Below are 24,519 nucleotides of genomic sequence, written 5' to 3'. Positions count from 1 at the left end.
TAGGAGGCAAAAGAAGCCTGGTCAAAGCAGTGGTTTAGGCATAGGGTTTAGGCCTATGTTCCAACTCATAAAAATAACTAGACTGTGATGTCATCAATCAGCATCAGCAAGTGCCTCCCACCTCACAACATAAAGTCAGTGGGAGTGCATGAAACTGAGCCATTGCTGTAGCCTATATGCCACCTGCATGCCTCACTGCTACCTCTTATGAGAGTGAATAGTAGGCTACAGCTCCTCTTATCGAACAAAGTAGATAGGTGATGTAATTTTTCTGACGGCTAGGTTTTCCCATGTAGACTATTCTGGGTAGGGAGAGGGACAGCTGTGTAACAACAGGGTTAAGGAAAGGTGGGTGTGAGTTTATTTGTTGAGTGGCCACAAATCAGGCTTATGTGATTACTCTGGGGGGTATTCCATCAACCTCGCTAATGAAGGCGGCGCTTAACAGAAATAGCTTGGCTTGAACTAGCGTAGACTTTCACTTGGGTCTGAAGCCGTTCCATTAACTCAAGTTATCGGCATCTTGGCCTCGTTTATTCAAGCGAGGTTTAGTTCAGCTTCATCTCTGCTCGTGCACGTGGTAGAAAAGTAGACCAAAACAGTAGATTGACGAAAAGACGATATATGTCGTAAAATTAAGACAATACTAGACGATTTCTGTTCGATAGGCAAGCGCCATCTACAGGATTTTCAAATTTAACATCGAGAGAAAAAATAGATTGCCTACAGAAATTGGAGAATAATAAAAGCATACATTTAAAACAGCAATGCTAATGGTTTGAAATCAATTGCGAGTTTGATTGGCTTCACTCTTGAACACATAGACTATACAGTGCTTAACAAAACGAGTGAATGAATAAATAGTATAAACTCAAAAACAACTTTGGCATATATTCAAAACTATCTATAACCTATGTTCTTATATTAAAAGAGTTCACTCCAAATTATTGTCTATAGGTGTAGGTGGTCATAAAATAAACGTTGTCGTTGATATAGCCACCACTTCAGCAGGGACTTTTATCAATGGTGTGTTGTTTTCATTTTGTGACCCGGAAGTAATGTAATGTAATTCCATACACAAGGGACAGATGGGTTAGCATCTGGTAGCATTGAGCTTAGAAAACAGTGGATAGCTGCAATCCGACTGTGACATCCTTCCCTGAGGTAATTTTGTTGACATTACCACATTTCGTTGTTATTTTAATTCGTAATGTCTTGACTTTATGAAATCAGTTCTCTTTGCAGTGGCTGCTGAACAAGGTTGATGATTCCATAACCAAAAAAGATGCCTCTGAGAAATGTACTCTGTGCTAGCCTGCTAGGATGGGTAGTTAGGTTACCTAACAGTTATCTAGCTAGCTTCTAGCTAGCTAAAGAAACTTCACAGAAAGTTCTGGAAACTCGACCATAACAGGTTGTAAACATTTCGCAGGCTGAAAGTGTAAGCTCATGTTGTTTGTTGGTGAGATTAGACTAGTGATGTACAATTTCCTTGCTTGTTGTTATACAGCTTTTTAGGTAGCTGATGTGAAGCAGAACCAGTTGTTCTGATTAAAGTGGACTCGATCAAGCTGTCATTCTGGGGTTGTTTCCCGTTTTTAAATGTTAGACAAACTAGCCAAGTAGCCATACTTGCTAACTAGCCAGTTTAGTTGCTAAACTGAACTCAGAAATCATAACGTTAAGTCAGTTTGATATTCCAAATCCTTCGGTTCCTCCCTGATGTTTATGTGTCAACAACCTTTTTCAGTGTAACGTTAGCTAACTCGGTTCACCTTGTAGATGACACATTTTGTGCTTGACACTAGCACCTTGGTGAATATTGGGCTCTTGAAATCCTTGACTAATATTGCTCGCCAGTGTCCGATAGATGTTAGTAAATGCATTATTATGATTTTTGATAGTTTGTCCTCTCACTTGTGCTGTGTGCTCAATGTGTAGCGTCAGTGGCAGTTAGCCGACGTGTTTTGCATGTTTGATATTTTCCATTCATTCATAAAAGCCCTTAAACGGAGCCTGATATTTAATGGTTGTCCAGTGATACTGAATCGATGGAATTTTAATTCGGGACCCTTAAATGTTATAATGTGTGATAGTAATTACTGCATTATGTTTAAATGTCTAATTTGTAGATATACCTTTTATTTATTTACTCCGTAGGGCTTACTTGGGATTGTGACCAACCTTATATCTGCTCTGAAATAGTTCAACTTACTTTTAGCACTGAAATTTCCTTCAGATGGCTGATGTGGAGGAGACACTGGTGAGTGGTGCTGGCGACCACCAGAACTCGACCACAAGTATGAAACGCTCCGGAGGTGCTCTGCTGCTGGACAGCGGAGAGGACTTTGAGATGCTGGAGAACAGCGATGATGGAGGTGACGATGACCTTCCCCCATTAGAGGACGCCGGTGGTGGGGAAAAGGCACAAGGGTCCGAGAACGCTGCCCAGCCTAAAGACAGCGTGCCTGAGGTCTCCGCTCCGATGGACGAATGGGTCGACATTCTCGGTAGGACTGGGCTCTTTGTTTGATTTTCAAATATTTCTGTGGCATAATCTCATCTTTCAGTGGCAAAGCACCATGAGCATCTATCATATTCCAGGAGGCCATCCATTATCAGGTCTGTGTCATATAATCTGTTCAATTTAATGGACTGGCCTGATGCAACTTGCACTCAAATCAAATTAGCTTTAGGGAACTGTGTTCTTTGTAAAATAAATTTTACTATTGGTGCTTAGCTTGTAGTTAGTAATGTTTATGAGGTAGTAACTCAGTTTAATTTGACAACATTTTTATGCCAAAAATCTTGAGTGTCTCTTATTCAGCAGTATAGTAAACAGTAAATAACATTTACAAGAGTATTGGTCTCACCATATCACCATAGGTGTTTTTTGTTTTAACATACTGTATCTTTGCTAAGAAGAAAAAATAATGAAAATGCAGGGGAGGGGGGTGTTGATTGAAATATTCTCAGAAACGTTGAGAATAATGTTGTAATACAGTAATGTTGATGAGGATTTTTGTAGAACAGCATTCTTTTTCAGTTCCACAGAGGGGGGTGTGGCAGTCCTGGGGGAAATGTGTAAAATGGTTGTGTGTTTTGTATCCACAGGTAGTGGTCTCTTGCGGAAGAAAGTCCTAGAAGGTGGCGAAGGGCTGGATACCCGGCCAAAGAGAGGGCAGAATGTCCAGATCAAACTGAAGACCTCTCTGTCAGATGGCACTGTCGTAGAGGAGGATTCTGAGCTGTCCTTCACACTTGGTGATGGAGATGTCATCCAGGTATAACAGCTCAATTTAAGCTGGTTTCCTTTGCATACTGTAGGTGTGTGAGTGTCTAAATTTGTCCAAGTTTAAATTTGATATTGAAGGTACACTATGCAAGATTTTCACCTTTACGAAGCCAATTTGATGGTAAACAAACTTGTAATAGGCGAATCGTTCACCTAGCATAGCTATACAGCATAGACGTAGCAAGTCCCTACCGAGAAAACCAGCTATGCAACTTCCAAGAGCGGCAAAATCTTGCGAGAATCGTGAAGCATTAACTTATCAGTAGATATAGCTCTTTGGAGATACAAAAAGCATTTGCATTGTGTACAGGAGGGATAAGTCGCGAGAAGTTTGCTATTTACAATAGCAGAGTAACACATAAATACATCGCAAGGGAGCTCTACGGTCACCAAAAATACCTAAACCTGCATAGTGTACCTTTAATGAAGTCAAGATATTATATATTTTCACTCTGTGCAGCCAAAAGACCTCATTCTTGTGCAGTGGGGGCCATTAAAGGCCTACCAAATGGCTCAGTAGGTGGTGTCAATCTCACCAGCAGGCCACTCTGCCAACAGACACTACAGGGTTCAGCGTGGACACCCAACATGCCATCTGCAGGGTGGGACTCGCACCACCTACACAGCTATCCACTGACGTCGCTGTGGGGAGATTGAGGGCCAGATGTACTAACGCTTTTGCGCCCACTTCAGGCGTATTTGTTTCGCAATGTGCGTGTAAAATCATTGCGAGGTATGTACAAACAGGCCGCAATGATGTAAAAGCGCAAACTGCCTGTCGCGGGAGCTGAAAGTGGCAGATTGTGTTTGTCGTGTCATGCATATGCATTCATGGGAGGATCCAGGGGAAAGTGGGAGTTTAGCGTAAAAAGATGGGAGGGGAAGAGTAAAGAGCGCCTAATTATGTATTCCGCGGTATGTACAAAGACTGCTCCTGAAAGCGCACGTCTATTCTGCGCCTAAATACTTCCGCCTTGTAAAAGCAGGTGTTAATCCAAATTGCAGTTCAATGCGTCAATAAGAGAACCTTTCAAAGACAACAGAATCGCTATTTAGGGCACCAGTTTTTGTGGTGAAAGTATTTGTACTACCAAAAGCAACCTCAACTTTCGTTGGCCTTTCGAATGTTTTACTTTCACTTTCACGTCATTCACTTAAACTTTCCTTACTTGCTAGATTTGACCAATCTTCCATAGCCTACGTGCACAAGTAGTTTGAGTAATCTTCATTATCTCCCTGCTTGTTTACATCTTATCATGTATGGTATTATTTCATGATGCTAAACGTTTGATTCTTTTTAATGTTGTCATCAGTTAACTTCATTCAACTGCGCTTGTATGTAGGCGCTGCCATTCAGTTGTGGACGTTCGTAAATTGCGTTTATGGGCGGAGAAAGGCAGAGAAAGGCGCAGTTTACACTAAGGATTGAACGATTGATAAATACGATGGAAACTTGGGTCTGACAGCGTTCGCAGTCTGCGGTGTGTCCATGACTCTGATTCGCAAATGTACATACATCTGGCCCTCAGTGTCTACTTAAATACCTAGCAAGAGCAAGTGTGTGCATGTGTGTGTGTTTGCAGGCGCTGGATCTGGCGGTACAACTGATGGAGATGGGAGAGAAGGCTCTGGTGGAGGCTGATGCTAAATATGCCTACGGCTGTGTGGGAAGGTGAGGGTCATCGAGACTTCGGCCTCAGGCGAGGCCAGGGCTGGACAGAAGCAAGAGTAGGCCCGTTCAGCATGAATAGAATTAGATGTCAGTGTTATCATTGTACTCCTAGTCCGTACAGGAAGTCTCTCAGCCATGGCCAGTGCATCTCTTGCTTACAGATAGCATAAAGCATTAATATGGTTTCAGTGTTGTAGAGTCTCCAAAGCAAAACCCCGACAGTTATATTAGAGAAGAATGGCTTCACATGGGATGTAAGAGTTTGTTTGGAGATTCATTGTTCTCTATTTTTGACAGTAATCATAAAAGATTCACTTGACGCAGTTGTGTGATTGTTTTTGTGAACTTAGTTCTGGGTGAAATGACCTCAAACTATGACACAATCATGATGTCATTGTGGTTAATATGGCAGGGTCAGTACTCATAAGACGTGTCACCAGATAATTCTTTCCTGTGTGATTCTGAGTAATGTACTGTACGTGTTTTGGAGTGTCACACCCGAGGGCATTTATCTAGCGATGATATCAGCATCTAGCAGCAGAACGGAGCTCTCTGAGAGGCGTCTTTTTTTTTGCCCCTGGCCAGAGAGAGATGAATGAATGTGTTTGAAAAGAACCACCAGTGAAACCACATTATATGGCAGAGCTGCAACTGTGCCAAGACAGTTTGTAGTCTTGGCACAGTTGCAGCTATACCATATATACCATGTTTGTAGTTTTCTTTACCTTAAAATAATGGCTTCAAACTCATTGGCTTATAATATGCCAGTAAAATGACATTGCCGATGCAACTTTATTGTACTGCACAGAAACATATCCCATTTCGTCAGTTTTCAACCTTAGCACTAAATGGATACCCAGTGCTTTTATTAACAAGTGGAATAAATACCAATGCTTACATTGCTTTATGTTGCTTTAATTTACAAAAAATTGCACTGCACAACAATGGACTACACCAGCCCGGCTCTTTAATCAGCAATAAGATAAGACTTTATTGATCCCACAGCTGGGAAATTTACTTGTCACAACAGCCCAGTAGTATTTAAATAGAGAGTAAGAAAGTTCTATACAGTATGCCCAGCATACAAGCACACCTAAAAAACAAAAAATTGATTGCAACACGCCTTAGGGTTTCACCAATACTTTGAGGCAGAGTGAACCAATATATATGGTGAATAAAAAAAGCTTCACATCACATGTACAGTGGAAAATGCACATATTAATAATGAAGTTCAGACACTACATTAACATTACAATTTTTCATGACAGTAGTGTTATACATTCTGATGGCAGATGGAATAAAAGACCTGCGAAAGCGCTCCTTCTTACATGATGGTGTAGTAGTCTGTTACTAAAAGAACTGCTTTGCGCAGCCACTGTCCCATGGAGCGGATGAGAGGAATTGGCCATGATGGATGCCAATTTGTCCAACATCCTCCTCTCCCCAACCACCTCAACAGGCTCTAGTTGGTAGGACAGGATTAAGTTGATTGGAGCTGCACTGTATAAAAGGTGTGTGTCCTGTGTGCCCTATGGCAGTGCCTTCCCTCAGGTGCCGCCCAACTCTAGTCTCTCCATGGAGGTGCAGCTGCTGTCTGCCCTCGACGCCCCGGACCTGGAGCTGATGAAGCCCGAGGACCGGATTACCCTGGCGGGGGAGAAACGCGAGCGAGGCAACACGCACTACCAGCGCGGTGACTACGCCTTCGCCGTCAACTCCTACGGTCTCGCCTTACAGATCACAGAAGCCAGCTCCAAAGGTCAGACGGGTTGTTGTGGGGATGGGTTATCGAGATAAGGGATTCCGTGGTCATTCAAGATGGCCCTCACAATGAACCCTATACAGTCCTGCTTAGCTCAGTGTTGAGCTGGCATTGATGTTAAAGTGGGCATGAGACAAGTGTGCATGAGAAAAAAATGTTTCTTTTTTTGTCTACATGTAACAGGTAGACATCTATGCTCTGTTCCTGCGTGTTTGTGTATGTGTTTACTGTAGAAAGCATTCCGAGGTACTGTTCACACATGGCTTGATGTTGCAGTACACGTCATGTCCTCCGCATTCATAGGTGCTTACCTCAGTTTGTTTGTCTTGCAGTGAACATCACACCAGAGGAGGAGGTGGAGCTGCTGGACGTTAAGGTGAAGTGTCTGAACAACATGGCCGCCGCACAGCTCAAGCTGGAGCACTACGAAGCCGCCATGCGCTCCTGCGTGTCCGTGCTCGTCCACCAGCCCGAGAACGTCAAGGCCCTCTTCCGCTATGGCAAAGTATGTCCACACACCACCCAGCTGTTCATAGAAGTCACACACATGTATACACATATGGTATTAAGGTTTCCGATTCCCTTGATATACTGTACATTCATTTTTTTTTAAGCAGTGTTAAGTAAGGTATACCTCTACATGGTCTTACATAGCTGACAGTTTGTTTTATCCAAATTTACCCACAGACGGAAGACCTGCATTTCAAACTGTAGTCAAAAAATATCGGAGATGTGAATTTAATTTATTTCCGTTTATGCACAGGTTCTTGCCTTAAAGGGGGAGTTTGCCGAAGCTATCCGGACGTTGAAAAGAGCCCTGAAACTGGAGCCTAGTAATAAGGTACACTGTCTTTTATTGTATACAGGTTTTATATAGGGAATATATTGCATTCAGATGTCATTTTATGCCAGTTTTCACATATTGAGGAGAAAGTGGCCCCTGTGACAGTACATAGCCAATTTGAAACTAAAGAGAAGGCTAGTTTGTTTTCAATGGAAACAGTTAACTCTTATCCAGAATCTTGTCTGACTGTGTTGTTAAGCAAATTGACCAACTTCCACTTCTGATGAATACTGGTAAGATCTCAAATGTTCCTATTGCTGCCTCATGGAGGTGTTCGCCAGCAGGTGGCGCTCTTTCCCCAAACATGTCAGACAAACATGCACACCGATCAGCAGCTCAGAGGATCTGATTTCCTCTGGCTGAAAATAACCTGGAGCTTCTCTCCAGAGCAGAGTGTCCATGGAACACAGCCTCCAAAGCTCATGCCTCTGGCCTGGCTGATGCCACACTTCATCTCTTTCTTTTGTCTCCGTGTCGCTCCGTTTCTTATCTTATCTTGTTGCATTTGCACATTGTCTTCTTATCAACTCATTACTTTTTACACTCATCCTGTTTTGCTCTTGTTCTTCATGCTAACTGCCTATCATCAACCATACAATGTTGCTAGGCTGAAACGTGAGCATTTATTTAGCTTTTAAGTTGACATATAGCTAAATTCCAATGTTAATGTTACTTGTTATGTCTGGTTTTGCATTGGATATGGGTGTGCTGTATACAACAACTTAATTTAAGTTTTCATCATCATTTATAAATTCTATTTGCTAATTCTCCTTGGTCCCCCAGTCATATCTAACAAACTCTGAATTTTGTGTGGATACAGTGTTGAATAATTCTGCATCGAGTGTCCCACTTATTGGCAGGTACTCGCCACTGCTAGTACCCCACCATTCAACTTGCCTGGTAATGAGATGTTACATGAGCCCAATATTACCACTGGGTTTTGGTGTGGGGGAGAGCATCTGCATGATTTGGGTACAGCTGTGTGTGTGTGTGTGTGTGTATATATGTGTCGAAGTAAGTGTGCATGGGTGTGTTTTAGGCTTGTATGGCTATGTTCGTACGTGAGTGAGTTTGGTGTGTGTGTGTAATTTGGCTCTGTCTATGTGTTTGTATGAAACTGTGTTTGTGTAAATGTGTTTGTATTTGGGTGTGGGTATGTTTGTGTGGCGGGGGGTGAGAGGACCAGGACGTGTTCAGATGCCAGGGGGGTGTGTGTGTGTAGACAGCAGAGTCCTGAGCCAGGAGAGCCCTGACGAGAGCAGCAGCTGCAGGGGGAAACGCCCTCACCTTTGCCAAATCTCTCTCTCTCTCTCTCTCTCTCTCTCTCTCTCTCTCTCTCTCTCTCTCTCTCTCTCTCTCTCTCTCTCTCTCTCTCTCTCTCTCTCTCTCTCTCTCTGTCTAGCATGCTTACTTTCGCTCTCGCTCACTGGTTCTCGCTACACTAAACTTTTCTCATCATGTCGGTCTTTGTGTGTGGTCTTTTTGGAACAGACCACAGAAAGTGGCGCTGCCCACTGAGGAGGCGGCGCACCATCGCCAGGAAAGCCTCCACACTGACTCATTGTAGTTTTACTCGTCTAGTCGTGTACAAGTGTATCAGTATTTGCTTCTCTCATGAGCTGCATTTACTGGCAGAGGTTGCTTATCGCAGTATGAACACTGCAACTGTGAGGCGTGTCATGGCCCTGAAAAAGAGAGTTCTGTGTCTATGGCACAGCTGAGTAAAAGCGTGTGTGTTGTCTTACTCAGAGAAGACATCAGAGGGAGACGTCAAAGAGAGATTTCAGATGGCCTGTTGAGGAACACACCTGCCTTTCACAAGTGTATATCACGCGCTGTGTGTGTGTGTGTGTGTGTGTGTGTGTGTGTCTACTGTGGATAGACTATCCATGCTGAGCTGTCCAAACTAGCGAAGAAGCACTCGGAGCAGAAGGGAGCAGAGCAGGCGATGTACAAGAAGATGCTGGGAAACCCCTCTGATGTCAACTCTGTCACATCGCAGCAGCCCAAAGCCTCATGGGTAAGACGTACTTCCCTCAGTAGTGTCACATCATCTATCTTTGACTGAGAGTGATAAAACATTACAGTGGTGTGGTGCCTGATATGATTTTTTTACCACATTACAGGTGTCAAACATTAAAAATACAATCCTCAAAAACAATATTTGTGCATCTAATTCCATTTTGGCTGAAAATGTCCTATTTGTCCTGAAATTTACTGGTCACTACTACACTATATACAAAAGTGGGTTGACACGCCCTCTTGTTCAACCTTTCATTATTCAGTTGCCAGTTTTGATTTCAAATAATGATGCACCAGTTTGATGTGGTGCAATCAAAGCATTCTTTGCTATGAAAAGCTATGAAAACCTCCATCTATAAACCTGTAACATCTTCTAAAGTATGTTATCAGATCAACCGGTATCGAATTAGATTGGATATGACCGAATGGCTCTCTTTAGTTAAGAGTCGCTGTGTTGTCTTTGGATGCTCTTTTTGATTTGTCTCCACATCTCAGCTGCAGCCTCTGCGTGAGTTAAAAGAAAATGGCTGACAGGCTGGATGACTCGCTGAGATTGTGTGTGAAGGGAGCTGTGCTACTGATGGGGAGGGATGAGGGAGGGAGGGAGGGAAGCTGGCTGCTAGAACTTGCCATAGTGTCTGGGACTGGGCCATAAGCACTTGTGTTTCGAAAAACATTCCTTTGGATGTTTTTTTATTATTATTATTATTTTTATTGAATCAAATCATTTGTAAGCACATATTTGGAATTTGCTCTAGTATGTAAATGGAATGTGTGAATGGAATGCAGAACTGTGCACTGACTGTGCACAACTATGGTCAGTGTGTTTGGTAATTCTCACTTATTGAAAATTCTCTCTCTCTCTCTCTCGCTGTTTGTTTCTCTCTTATTATAGAGCTTCAGCTGGAAATGGTTATTTGGAGCCACTGCTGTTGCCATTGGAGGTGTAGCCTTGTCTGTGGTCATTGCTGCTAGAAATTAGGCCGAGTCCTGACCTGGCGATGGACCCCTGGAGCTCTCGCTAGCTGTGGCCCTCACCATCACAGCACTGCTCCCTTGGATAGCAGATGTGCAAACTAGAAGGTCCTAGTCCACCATGAACCCACACAGAAAGACGTCTCAGAAGTAGTTTTTAAGATTTGCTTTTGCGGGTGTTGTTCGCTGAAAGAGATGACCAAAAAAGAAACAGTGTAAAGTAATTCCATATTTATGTCTGAGCAGTAAATGAGATGTCCAATGTATGTACAGTGTGTGAATTGTAAATGCAGACCACCAGTCCATCATTCCTGCTGATGACTTGCTTAATCTCCTTTATGTAAACACTAGCTAACACTAGCTTCAGCGTGTTCAGATTTATGAATTCTACCAGACGTGTCTGAAAGTTGGTTACATGAGCTTTTGCTAGCCAATGGAAAATTTAAACCAGAGGATTGTATGCTTTTTTTTATGTTGTTTTACTGTTAGATATGTTTCCAATGTAGTATGCAGTGTATTCTTTAATTGGGGCGCTATTGCACAAGTTGTTATAAACAGCTAGCTTGCTTACAACCCCTGTTTAGCCACTGCATTTCCAATTTTTGTTTTTCTGTTTTTTACTGGAATTGCCACGTAATCCTCTAATCTTGTGTTAGGGTTGTGTGATCAATCCTAGCCAACTGTGTTGCTTTGCCAGATGTGTCTACCATCCATTCGAAATTGGCTCTCATTTCACAGCCTCTGAAAAAAATACCTCACTTTTAAATGTTTCCTTAGCCAAACATTTTTCTTTTCATCCCATTGTAGACTATTTGAGTTCATGATTCCTCTCACTTTTTATGTTATTTTGTCTATATTTAATGTGAATGAAGTTATAGATTATTGTTGATAATATCTCAAGGATTATTTATTTTAGTAGCTGCTGTTTGTCTCCATAGAGCCACAATGATTATTTACAGTCACTGGGACATGCTTGCAAGATCAATATTGTTCCTTATTCCATATAAAAAGTGTGAGAGTTCAAATCTTTTGTTTGTTGATTTTGTAATTCTTCAAATAAACTTTTGCACACTGGGTATATGCAAACATTTGGTTGCCATTCCTGTATGAGGCTGTTCAGAGAACACCGCTTTAATTGATTTAGTTAGTTTGATTTACTGATATTGTGTCAATGACTAAACTGTAGTAGATTAGTTTTATGCAATCAATATTGTTTCCTTTCTTATATATGGGGCATTCCCAAAACACTGACGTCTTTCTGACGCAGAATAGTGGCCTAGCGTTTCCCCTTCCTTACGCACTTTCCCACTGACCAGTGAAGAGACAAGTTAAACACATCAAGGTCGGCCCATCTCATTAATAAATAATACCATATCTTGGGCTTCATCAGAGTTCATTAGCTCTTTTTACCCGAGCATTGCACGGCTGTATGTGGTGGTTGTATGTATGTATGTCCAACTGATAATGAATATCACTGATGTGTTTGTTTTAAAAGCAAAAACTTGTGCTGTTACACCACGCCTCTCACGCACCACTACGTAATATGAATATTCATTCGAATCCAAGAGAGTTTTCATGCGATTACGATGGGGTACGTGAGCGTGGTGGAAATGGTAGCAAGATGGCGGCGTTGAAGGAGGAGCAGTGTTACGGGCTGTCCTGTGGAAGAGTGAGCAATGGCAGCAATATCTCCGTCTTTCACGTCAAACTCACTGACAGCGCATTGAGAGCCTTTGAAGAATTTCAGAACAGCAAGGTATGGTTACAGTTCATATACATTTGTGTCTTAAGCGCCGAGAAGCTATCACTGCCTGTCCAACTGTGGTGCGCCGTCCAAGCTAGCCCGAGACCCAGCAGCTTGGAGTTCTGTAACGTCCAGACCAGCTGCCTGCCATTGCAATGGAGATTTAAACAGGCTGGCTGGGTTCCATTACGGAAAGCCACGAACCAGTACCATTTATAAAAGTATGAAGACGACTTTTAACCAAAGTGTCTAGTTAAGTCAACAAGCTAGAACGATGGTGAGTCTGTGGCCATGCCCCCAGTCACGTAGCTAGCTAGGTACTGCTACCTATTAAATTTATAGGACTTGCTAACTAATGTTACTTCACTAGCAAGCTTGACTAAAGCACGTTAGCCCAATTATCTCCGATAGCTAAAATAGGGACACTAAATTGAGAGTATGATTGAAAGTATATAACGTACAACTATACATAATGTTAAGATTGGGACTAAAGTTAAATATGTAGCCAGCAGATTTGCGTTGGTTACATTAGTTAACATTGACTAGAAACCTTAACTTATGTTAGCTGGGCAACGTCGGTCAGCTAGCTAACAGTAATGTTAAACGTCAACGTTCTTCCCATGATAAGCCAGTGTTGAATCAGAGAGGGTTAAAGCGGATCTTTGGTTGAATTGGTCTTTGACATCGTGAAAGATTCTATCGTAGACTAATACAAGTTAAAATAATCTATTCAATATTCCTATAATTCCTATAATAAACTGGCAAATAGTGTCGTTGGTCAGGCTGTAAAACTTGTCATGTAGCATTAGCTAACGTGAACTAGCATAGCTAGCTAACGTGAACATAAAAAGTACTGTTTACATGCTTAGCGTTACAGCAAAGTTCAGTTAGATAGTCTTAATGAATTAGTTACGTTCTGGTCAACGTTAAATGAATAATTACAAAGGGTGCATATAGGGTCCTTGACATTTCCCAGCATATGTGATACCGTTAACGTTATTTGAATCTCCTCGTACACTGAGAGATTCTGCAGTGGCTAACATTGGCAAATGGGTTGAGACATTGCATGGTTAGTTAACGTTAGTGGGGCATTTCGAAGTTCGAAGAGTGGTTTGTAGAAGATAAGTTAGCTTCTAGCTTAACATACATGGCTAGTTTATAGCTGAAGTAACAGCGTTATTTGTATTACTAAGAGCCAACTATGTTATAGCTAGTTTACACAACTGCTAACTGGCTAACCTTATGATAGTTGGTTGTATTTAACATTAACAGGTGATGTTCAAACCACTCAATTAAACGGTTCTCGTCGTTTTGCACGTTTGTTACACACAAATAAGCAATCATCTACCGAAAGTTACTCTTCACATTGGAAGCACGAATATGTCAAGTGTGTTAACTCTAAGGTAGTTTGCTAACTGAGCTAACAATCTGACCAACTTGGTAGCTTGTCCACTTGCCAAATTGTATACCGTTACCTACCAGATGGAGCTACCCTTTCTAACCAGTAGTTCAATGAACACTACGCAGCTCTCTCAAAAAAGGTTAAATCCCAAATATACTGTCTTATACAATATGTGTATGTCTGTGTTCAAGTGTTATACTGAACTGATCAAACTGTTGTGTAACAGCTGACCACGATTAGGTCGAAGTATTAGTCACACAGTAGCTACTTCGGCTGAAAATCGTGGCCATAAATGGATATTCGATTCGCATTGTAGCTAGCAAAGTTCTATAATGGGGGTATGCGGTTAGTCGGTGTATTGGTTGTAATGTAAATGTTACATTGAAATCTATCAATACCACATTCACATGGTTGTATAAGACTATATATTCTTTATATGTTAGGCTAAGGCACTAGGTGTATGCAGCGTAGTGGTCTTGGTAGGAAAGCTACCAAAATTGTGGAAACTGTTGAGCTGTTTTCCCAGTGCCGCGTGATATGCTGTACCGGATCAATGATTTATTGCTCATTAGACCGCTTGAATATGGCTTGATTGGGAGGAATATAAAGCAGTCAGTCTTGAAAGATAGTAGACATTTTGTCAAAGTTTTGGTATTTTCTCATGTCCTCTGTGTGAATGTGTGGGGGGTGGGGTGTTCTTTGCTCAAGGAACAATTTTTAGAATAGCCCATGCCAGTTGAGCTGCCCCCAGTGAAATTAAGGAATTAGGGGGCATGTTTTTGGTAGTCATATAGAAGACCAACGTGGTGAACTAAGAGCCCATGTAGTGTCATCTTTGGCAAAAGTAAATGTTAGCTCTTCTCACAACAATATCTGCAACATAATCTGCAACCCAAAAGGATGGGAGCAGACGTCACATGAGCTGTGGAATTTGTGCACGAGAAGTTGGCCCGGCCCCGTGCTGTCGAAAGAGTCAGCGGAAATGGGCCTGGCTGGAGGGCATTCAATTGAACATGCTTCAGCGCAGCACACCAAATGGCTCGCAGGGCTTGGACCACATCACAGTGAGGCTGTTATGATATCCAAACACTTAGCTCAGATATGCATTTGGGCAGCCTTGGCCTACTGGTTAACTCTTCGGACTTGTAACCGGAGGGTTGCCGGTTCTAACCCCGACCAGTAGGAACGGCTGAAGTGCCCTTGAGCAGGCACCTAACCCCTCACCGCTCCGCGAGCGCCGCTGTTGTTGCAGGCAGCTCACTGCGCCGGGATTAGTGTGTGCTTCACCTCACCTGTGTGTTCACTGTGTGCTGAGTGTGTTTCACTAATTCACGGATTGGGAAAAATGCAGAGACCAAATTTCCCTCACGGGATCAAGAGTATATATACTTACTTATACTTATCCATCCCATAATGTATCTTTGCATATATCTCTCTTTCACCCTGTGCACCAGGTCCTGCTGTCAAGTGTTCTGTAAGTTTTTTAAGTAAGATGGTGGGGATGAACAACCATCTTGCTTATTATTTTATATATATATTAGCAGCTTACTTTGTCACTAGTTTGAAAAAAAGTTCAGTTTGTTTTTATGTCCATTTTGTAACATCACTAGTGCTGTCATATGAAAAAGCCACATGTGGAAACCATCTTAACAAGCAGTTGAGAGTTAGCTGGCCTGTTGTCGGGAGTTGCAGCCGTTGGGGTCAGAGGCCACCCATACCAGGCCTTTCCCTCACTGTGGCAAAGCCAAGCCTTGCAATTGGCCCCTGGGTTATCAGGGCAACAGTAAGATTCGTTACTAAAAAAAAAGCCTTGACATGGATAGTAGGCGGAGAAAATGCCCAAACAGGAGGCAAAAGAAATTCATGAGGCAGCTCGAGCCTCACACTCATCAACTTTGAGATGTGGCCACGTAAACATCATTTATGACAAGGGAAGGAGTCTGTTTTATGGGTTGCCACTGTCTGGTAAGCTGCCTCTGAAACAAAGTTCAAACATCCCTCTCGTTTACTGGCGTCTTAAAGACTATGGCCTTTGCTTTACTTTTAAAAAATGCATGAGTGCCACTCAAATCGTGGCCTCCTGAAACATAGCTCCACTGTCACTGAGCAGGGTAACTCACTTCTCAGGGTTTAGTGTAATGCAGTGACCTACAGGAGACACAAGACCTGGAGCTAGCATCTATAAAGGAAAAAGAAAATAAGAGATGTCATAAGATGTCAACAAGTAAGATGCCATAAATGTTATATTGAGTGTGTGTGAAATAGGTCCACCCCTAGAGCAACAACTTGATGCTGCATGCAACCAAGTGAGTAAGTCACATTCTGCCAGGACTGTCGCAGTGGGGTTGGAGCAGAGACGGTTTGAAACGCACTCTGATGACAGGATTGATGAATGTAGAGAAGCACACCTGTTGCTTGAAGTATTCCTTCAGTATTCTGTCTGCAGCTGTGTCCCTGAGGGCTTTCAGTCTCAATTGAAACCTGCAAATCCCTGTTCCACAGTGGTGTAGTCTACGTGATGTGCATAACTACGCAGTATACCCACTTAAAAAGCATCACCATCTCAGTATACCCACTTAAAATAGGCAAGGATACATATTAACATTTGGGGTTGTTCACATACCAACTACAGCTAACTAGACTACACCACTGCTGTTCCAATAATATGCAGTGGAAATGCAGATCAATGGGTTGATGTTTGCACAAATAAAGGTGGTCTATAAGAGGCAAAGGCTATCTTTAAAGGTGCTCTAAGCGATTTTGGGTAACATCACTTCTGTTGACGTTCAAATAAAACAGTTAGCTCGCTACGCGCATCTCGCCGGTGATTTGCTGGAACAGTTTGTTATATTTTTATGGTCCAGGCTGGCCAGTGTGCAAATAACCAGTCGGGATGTTCTGACAACCTTCCAGACAGTTCTCTAAGTTATTGGAGAGTGTTAATGTGACTACCCCCCCCCCCCCCCCCCCCCCCCCACACACACACACACACACACTCACACACACACCCTGGTGAAATCTAGGGGACTGTACCAGACTACTGTGGAATGCCATCTAATAAACTCTACACTGATTTGATTTTTCTGAAGAGGACATGCCGTCTAATGTCTGCTGCCCTCTGAATGGCTCTTTACTGCCTCATTCCTTGTCTGCACAGCAGTGGCATAGTTTAATCAGTCAAATTGCAGCAGCATTTGGTGTGTGTATTCAAATAATTCAGTCTTTATTCAATGACACTGAGTCAGATTTGCCATCCGACTTGTTTGGGTCAGAATGAAAAGGATATTAGACAGAGTCAATGGTCGGGGGAGAATGGACAATGTTATTATGGTGAAACCTTGGTATTTGCATTCAACAGCCATAGATGCCGTATTATCCATATCCAAAATTAGCCATGTCCAGAAAATAAATAAAGGGGGGGTGGGGGGCACCAGTAGGCTTTTACGAACAGCAGTTGTAGCCTATGTGAAACTCTGCATGATGAATTGCTTGTCATGTGTAAAGAAAATTACTTGATACACCCATCGTGCATAAGATGTTACACCCTGTCTTAATTATGAAGTCAATGATGGATGAACTTGATTTAGAGTCTTTCTGTTGAAACCTGTGCTGCAGCCCCTTGCCTCTAGATGCCAGCTAAATATCTGGCCCAGGGCCTTTCAGTCTGCGTGAGTTAAACAATGCGTAGGTTATTCTTGGATCTTTAGACAGTGTGAGTTTTTACAATACTCTTCTCACAATGTGGACTGCGCCTGGCAACAGTTTACGGGTTATTTCACTCCTCAAAGTCAGTGTAAACACCATGCTCTAATGAAATGGTAACAGTCCTCAAACAAATGATTTATTGTGTCAGCGCTCCAGTTCATGTTAACATGGTGGAACTTGTCTGTCTCGGTTCCTCAAGTGCGCTCGTGTGTTGTGTGTGTGTGTGTGTGTCCATGCATGTGTCTGTAAGCACCCTGCTTGCGAATGCTCTGATTCAGCCTCATGATGGTGTGATGTCAGCCCCCTGAGCGTCAGTCACATTCCCACAAGCTGTGTGTGGTGGTGGGTGTGCTCTATTGGAGGCGGACGCGTGAGTGTCTGTTGTGCAGTGTGATCCCACTCTGAAGCAGATATGCAGGTCTCCCTCTGCGACAGCCTGTGATCTCATACAATGCCGGCATGCGGAGGATGACTGTGATGTTGATTGTGCCGGATGCAGTGCTTTCTTAAAGTGGTTGTAGGATTCTGTTTTCTGTAATGGGTGTCATAGTGCAATGAAAATGCTGCGCTAACCCGAATGACACACTGAGACGCACTGGATTCAGTCCATACTCCTGTGTGCAGATGAGTTTGAATCTGCATTATCTGGTTGGCCCACACAGCACAGGTCAATGGCAGACCCTATTCTGAACACACGTGCCAGTGTGCATCACAGCTGTTGCCTTATTCTGTAACACTACAAGGATGTGCACAGTCTTAGACTGAATGTCCATACTTGCTTTCTGCTGCACACTCACACTCAGGGACCTTGCCTTGGGCTTTGTTTATCTCTCCAGAGACAAATTACTTAATCCATACTGAGGTCCAAGAGGATCTGTCCTCTTCCACTTACTTAGCACTTTCTGCAGAACTCTTTTTAGCCAAGTTGACTGGAAATGACCATTCGACGAACATGTCTCTTTCCCTCACTCCCTCCCCCTATCCTTTTTTTCGACTCACACTATAGCCACTGCCCATTCAGCTTGTGGTGCAGGTCACTGCATCAAGTCTCCATCAGCACGAAGTGAGGTTGACGCATCTCTAGAGCTGAAACGATTCATCGAGTTACTCGAATAACTCGATTACAAAAATTACTCGAGGCAAAAACCCTGCCTCGAAGCCTCGTTAAATTCCTATGACGCGCACTATACGTGCAGGGATCTGATTGTTCCACACGGACCGTTGTTCAGGAAGCACACCATTAGCGTGTGAATTGTGATACATTCTGAATTTAGCTGGCGCAATGGCGGAGTCAAGATATCCATAAATGGCAGAGAATGTCTAAAGTTTTCAAGTAAAGTTTTGGGATCATTACATACTCAAAAAGGAAAAGAACAAGCATCTGAACCTAAATATCCACTCCATGCTGTTTCACCAAGCGTCAATAAAGTAGGCTAGGCTATTTATCAATCTATCTAGCCTATCTATCATCTACGTAGCCTATAGCCTACATTGATGTTGGCTGATTTTAATCACATACTGTATTTGTAGCGATGTTGTGATGGCTTGTTTAGCTTTGATGTTTTTAAGTAAACTTATTCGAGTTCAGTTGCAAGACAGTATGCCTAAAAAAGAACCCTTCACACACATGCATGCACCCTCATCTTTCCTCACGCACCGCACGCGTGCACACACACAGGTTGCTAGGTTACCATAGCAAATAGGCTCACCCCAGAAATGATTTTTTAGTAGCCTAATGGTAAACTTATTTGTTAGTAGCCTAATGGTAAGTGCTGCAGGTGTAGAAATCTACATAAAACAGATATTTATGTTGATGTCAGGTCTAGATTACAGCATGAAACTTGTTGTAGGCTACATATTAATACATTCAATTGCTTTCCCTCTTCTCCCTCCCAGCACTTCACAACATAGTATGGACAGCTTTGTTCGCCCAGCTAAGTCATGCACAAGAGGCTTCAATTTTGCAGAGAGCATTTTGAACATTATTTAATTGATGGCACTGGCACTTAAAAACACTAAATGGGTAAATTGCAATAAATGGGCTTAGTTTTGTAGCCTAATCTTGGAGTTAGAATAAATACCTCTGTGCCAATTGCTTGATCATTTTAGACATGTCATTTTCGTTATGCATTATGTGTTTTGGTTGTTTAAAAATGCAAAAAAAAAAAAATATCCCATTACTCGATCGATAAAGTGCTAGATTAATCGATTACAAAAAGAATCAATAGCTGCAGCCCTACGCATCTCAATCGAAAATTTCAAGAGGGAAGAAGTGTGGGCATTTAATTTGCATCTTGAGATGAGTGATGGATCAACGCTGGATGAGTGTTAAGGTCACAGCCTCAGTATGCAATGTCTAAAGAGCATTGAGCAATGACTAAGCTGCCGGTAACGTCATCCCGCTTGTGGCTGACTGCATGGGGAGGTGTTTAAGGCTCTGGCTGGGTAGCTGGGAGCAGGTGACTCAGTGGGTGGTGGAGCGAGTCAGAGCTTGGATGACCCTGCAGGCTCAGAGCCTGAGCTATGGGCCAGCCATCATGGCACTCATGAATCCTACATTCTGTACGTTTAGACATGAGACGTACTCTGAGCTTGACCATTTTTTTTCTTTTTTGGTGGTAAATGGCAAACTGGTATGCCATTATGGAAAGTCTGTAATGGTGTTGATTGGATGAAGGAATTCGTTATTGTCTTTGGTTTGTTGTTTCATTTTTGCATTTGGGGTGGTTAAGCACAAACCAAATGCTAAGTGTGAAATGCAAAATGAAAACTCCCAGTCCTTAGGTGCCAGGTATGCAAAAAATCTTCTTTGAAGCCCTTATCTTAGAAATGTGTTATATTTGACAAAAAAAGGAAACTTGTAATACGTATATTGAAGGTGCCCAGTGGTAGCTCCAGGCCAAGTTGTTATGTTGTGATCTGCAGCCCTTGGAATAAGCCCAGTTGACTTGCAGTAGGGGTGAGACCTCCTGTCCAACCGCCGTGCCTGTAACCTTTCTGCTGAAGAGTCAGCTATGTCAGGCCAGGGCTCCATGTTTAGGTCAGCCGGTGTGCCATGGGATATTTAAGGAATGCTGACTCTGCAAGTATAGGCGGTAGACCAGGCCGGAATGGAGCATTGGTGCCAGATGCGGCTATCAGAGGGACACCCAGTCCGCCTGCCCCTCCAGCGCCCCCTCACGTGGCTCAGACTGACCGATATAGTCACATCAGCCCTTGTAGCTGCTCACTCGCTCGCTCACTCGAAGGAGTCCTGATGAAAGTCCAGGCTCGTGTTGCCTAACAGGCCCAGCTCACCCGCAGTCAATTTGATATAGCTGGAAAAAAGGACTAGGAAAATTTCATGATCAATCATATCAGATGTGTGGGACAACAGTTTGAACACGTCAGTAGTAAATTGACATTTCCATTCCCACGGTTTCCTTCAGTGTATGCACACGGATTAAGTGCATTTCCACATCTTGGATCGGTGAAATGCAAGTGTGAGCCTTGTGTTCAACTGCATTTGCGCAACTTGGGTATAAGTAAGTATAAATATATATATATATACTTTTTTGATCCCATGAGGGAAATTTGGTGTCTGCATTTATCCCAATCCGTGAATTAGCGAAACACACTCAGCACACAGTGAACACGTCACACAGTGAGGTAAAGCACACACTAATCCCGGCGCAGTGAGCTGCCTGCTAAAACAGCGGCGCTCGGAGAGCAGTGAGGGGTTAGGTGCCTTGCTCAAGGGCACTTCAGCCGCTTCCTACTGGTCGGGGTTCGAACCGGCAACCCTCCGGTTACAAGTCCGAAGCGGTAACCAGTAGGCCAAGGCTGCCCCCAGACTGTGAACCAAAGATTTTTAAAGGTCCAGTATGTAGGAAATAATGGAAAATAAACTGTAACCATTCCAAAAATGATCACCATATGTTGTCAGAGAGTAAGGAAACACAATGAATTGAAGTAATGGCTTATTTGACAACATTACTCTAACCCGTAAAAACCAATAAAAAAAAAAAAAGAGTTACGGGGCGGAATCTCTTGGAATTTTCGTTTATGTTTTGAACGATTAATTCTAGAATAGCGTATTAATAATGGGCTAGCGCGTCTCCTATTTGGGTTGCCAAATTGCAAAATCCAAAATGCAAAGGCCAACTGTCAACAGCTGTCAGTTGTAGTCATGAACGCCTACGAGAGGCAGGCAAATTTCCAAAATTAAAACAAGAAACAAATTAAGTGGACATCGGAGGAGCTTCCTGAGACGGGGACGTCTTCGTCAAACGAAGAATATCAAGTCTGACGCAGAGCTGGCCATATTTCTCCACAACAGGTAGCCTAGGCTAAACTTCATCTGCATCGCTAACTTCAGCTAAATATGTTATGTTGGTTAGAGAGGTATTTTTTGTTTTCACTGTTTCCGTAATGTGTAGCTGGGTCATGGTTGGAGAAACGTTAAAGCAGCTGCAGGTCAACTAACGTTAGCTAAGTCTTCATTACATCTGGCAACCCAGAAGAGGCTCGCGTCTGGTAGTCTTGAGAACGTTCACCAGTGTTTTGATTTTGGCCTACAGAACGTTCGGTAACAATCCTACAAATCGCACCTTTAATGTAGATGTTGACATAAGAGCAGATATTTTAACTAGGGCTGGGTGATGGGAAAGGCAAAAAAAGAATACCAGTTTGTTGGCTTGTTGCAAAATCCACAGAATCTTCTTATGCAAGCAAACCGCATACTGGGAGTCTTTATTGTTGTGGTCAGACATGATAATCATCCACACATCTTACACTAGCTTAACTTTTTACCCGTGTAGCCTACACTGATTCAGTTCCGCCCCACTTCTATCCTCTCTGGTGGCCTACAGTGCTGTGTGAGAGGGGGATTGGCTACAGTAGAGTGGCGAAAGCCAATGTGTGCTTGTTTTATCGATATATTTAACAATATCTTTTGCATGGGGGCGCTGTGGCGCAGCTGGCTACAGCGCTCATACCATATAAGGGTCCAAGTGCCCACGGGGACAGTCATGTCCCGATCCCACCCCATGTCTTTCTGTCCCACTCACTTCCTGTCTGCCTCTTCACTGTCCTGTCATAATAGGAGTCAAAAAAGGCCAAAAAAAAAAAAAAAAAAATATATATATATATATATATATATATATATATATATATATATATATAATACATTTTATTATCCAAACAACGTCAAACTTGGCACTTCGGTTAACACACACTGACGCACAGACAGACAGATGTTCCTGTAATTTCTAGATTCATAGTATTCATTATTGAATGCTTAGCTGGAATGATGTTTTTCCCTATCATCCTATTTTAAAGCAGGCCTATCTGCTGGCATGTAATTGGGCTTCGAGTTTTCTACAGGAATAGCATGCTTGAACGGGCACTTCACTAGTATTTCTAAATTACATACGATAGCCTGATGGTAATGTCTCTCAACAATTTACATGATTAATAAGACTGATTTGCAACTGCACCGTTAAACAACAGGGAAAATAAGGACATCATGCAAAACAGCACTGCATTAAATGAATGACCCATGTTGCGAAAGTAAATGTCTACTTCAAAGTTGGATTGGTTCTTGGCTCGTGCTGCTCATTTAAGCTGTTTATCAATAAGTAAAACATGTCGATTAAGAGTGTTGATTTAAACTCACCAACATTGCTGGACCACAAGTGTAATTCAGCCGTTGTTAATCTATTGTTTACTGACAACTGTAGCGTAACAACATTGAAAACAGCTGACAACCACTCTGACAAGCCCAATGCAGTAGGCCTACTAGTTTAATATTGGCATGATTTATGTTTAATAGGTAAGTTCTATTCAGACCCTACACTACCTACGCAAATGGCCTAGAGCTACACTGTTGTAAGCAGAAATGTATATTTACATACATGGTGTTTCTGCGTACTGTGCGTAGCTTTGCAAGTCACCGCTAAAAGGGTGAACATTCAATATATTGCCCAGCCCTAATCTACTGTTCTCAATGGTTGAAAAATGTGTTAGTAACCTAATAGGTGTGTGTTCCCTCCCCCTTCTGCGTTTATAGCTCTTTTCTGATTTCATGAAATAGGATCCTAAGATGGCAAATAAAGCATACATTAGTGTTCTACAGGCCTATCGATCACTAGTTGAAGTTGAGAAAGTGGGAAGTTCAGTTTATGCCGATCTCCGTTCCATTTCAGTCCTAGCTCCTAAAACAAGTAGAGTAGGACCAACCTTGTTGCTGTTGAGGCTGGCAACAGGAAACGGTCAGCTGTAAGATTGGGCCCATGGAACCTGCTCCTCAAGTCCTGGGGAAAAACTACTGCCACTTCCCCTTAGGCAGTGACACTGTTCATACAATGTTATTGTCCAAGAGTGAAACTCATGGCAGAGAGTCTTTGCATGTGTGTTTCTGTGTGTTTGTGGCTGTGTGGGGACAATTAAACCCAAACACTCTTATTCATTTTTGTGTTATCCCGCAATCCACTAAGAATGTGTTGGTAATGCTTAAGAGGTAGTATGGGATATTCAGTGGAGGTCAGGGAGGGGTTAGGGTCTTATGGCTGTTGTCACCAACTTAAAGTGTTCTCCATGATGCATCTGCAAGCGTTTTAAAAGTCTGTTAGTCTTGTTTTCTACACATTTTTATAGTCTGCTGCTGATTTATATTACCAGTGAGCTGACTACTGCTGCTACTCTCATTATTGGGGAAACATCATGAGCTATTTCAGTGAAAATGTTTTTGTTTTTTTTCTCACTAAACTGTAGTGTTGATTTTGACAGTGTACGGGAACAGGGAAGTGCCATAACTGTGGACGTTCTGATCTTTGACCGTACCTCTTCAGTTTGTTGCCAGTGCATCTTTTGGCTTTCATCTGCAGTTTGCACCATTGGCATACCTTAAACATCATCTGTTGCTCTCCGGCTCAGATAGTGGAACAGTGTATTAACAGGCTAGATGCAGCCCGGTGGAGGTGAGCAGGATAAGGGCAGCATAGACACAGCATAGTAACAAAACCTAAGTAAAAGAAATATAAATAGCTATTTGTAGATTGACACTCTACAACCATATTAACAATCATGATCTTTTAGAAATGGTCCCTCCGTATGGCT

At 42.6% G+C, this 24,519-nt stretch overlaps 2 protein-coding genes across 4 annotated transcripts in view; both read left to right on the top strand.

Annotated features, from left to right (window-relative positions):
* Positions 1–1,026: 1,026 nt before the first annotated feature.
* On the top strand, positions 1,027–11,646 carry fkbp8 (FKBP prolyl isomerase 8). 3 transcript variants are annotated; one of them, XM_042057500.1, is made up of 9 exons: positions 1,027–1,164; positions 2,240–2,510; positions 3,115–3,284; positions 4,879–4,967; positions 6,506–6,726; positions 7,062–7,234; positions 7,493–7,570; positions 9,456–9,593; positions 10,491–11,646. In XM_042057500.1, exons 2-9 carry the CDS (start codon positions 2,240–2,242, stop codon positions 10,575–10,577), a joined length of 1,227 nt encoding a protein of 408 aa, XP_041913434.1. In that variant the 5' UTR covers positions 1,027–1,164; the 3' UTR covers positions 10,578–11,646. The 3 variants fall into 3 exon arrangements, with proteins under 3 accessions (XP_041913434.1, XP_041913435.1, XP_041913436.1); XM_042057501.1 differs by having other exon boundaries at positions 1,094–1,164; positions 2,222–2,510; XM_042057502.1 differs by lacking the exon at positions 1,027–1,164 and adding an exon at positions 1,423–1,441.
* Positions 11,647–12,040: 394 nt separating this feature from the next.
* The window catches only part of ell (elongation factor RNA polymerase II), a 36,769-nt gene continuing 24,290 nt past the window's right edge, over positions 12,041–24,519 (top strand). Inside the window, exon 1 of the mRNA XM_042057499.1 lies at positions 12,041–12,326. Coding sequence (XP_041913433.1) covers positions 12,114–12,326 — 213 coding nt within the window. The 5' untranslated portion in view covers positions 12,041–12,113. The remainder of the gene's footprint in view (positions 12,327–24,519) is intronic.

The sequence above is a fragment of the Alosa sapidissima genome, chromosome 12, assembly GCF_018492685.1.
Source record: "Alosa sapidissima isolate fAloSap1 chromosome 12, fAloSap1.pri, whole genome shotgun sequence".
Taxonomy (NCBI): domain Eukaryota; kingdom Metazoa; phylum Chordata; class Actinopteri; order Clupeiformes; family Clupeidae; genus Alosa; species Alosa sapidissima.
Note: the sequence above shows the minus strand (reverse complement) of the source record. Positions and strands in the feature narration are given on the sequence as shown.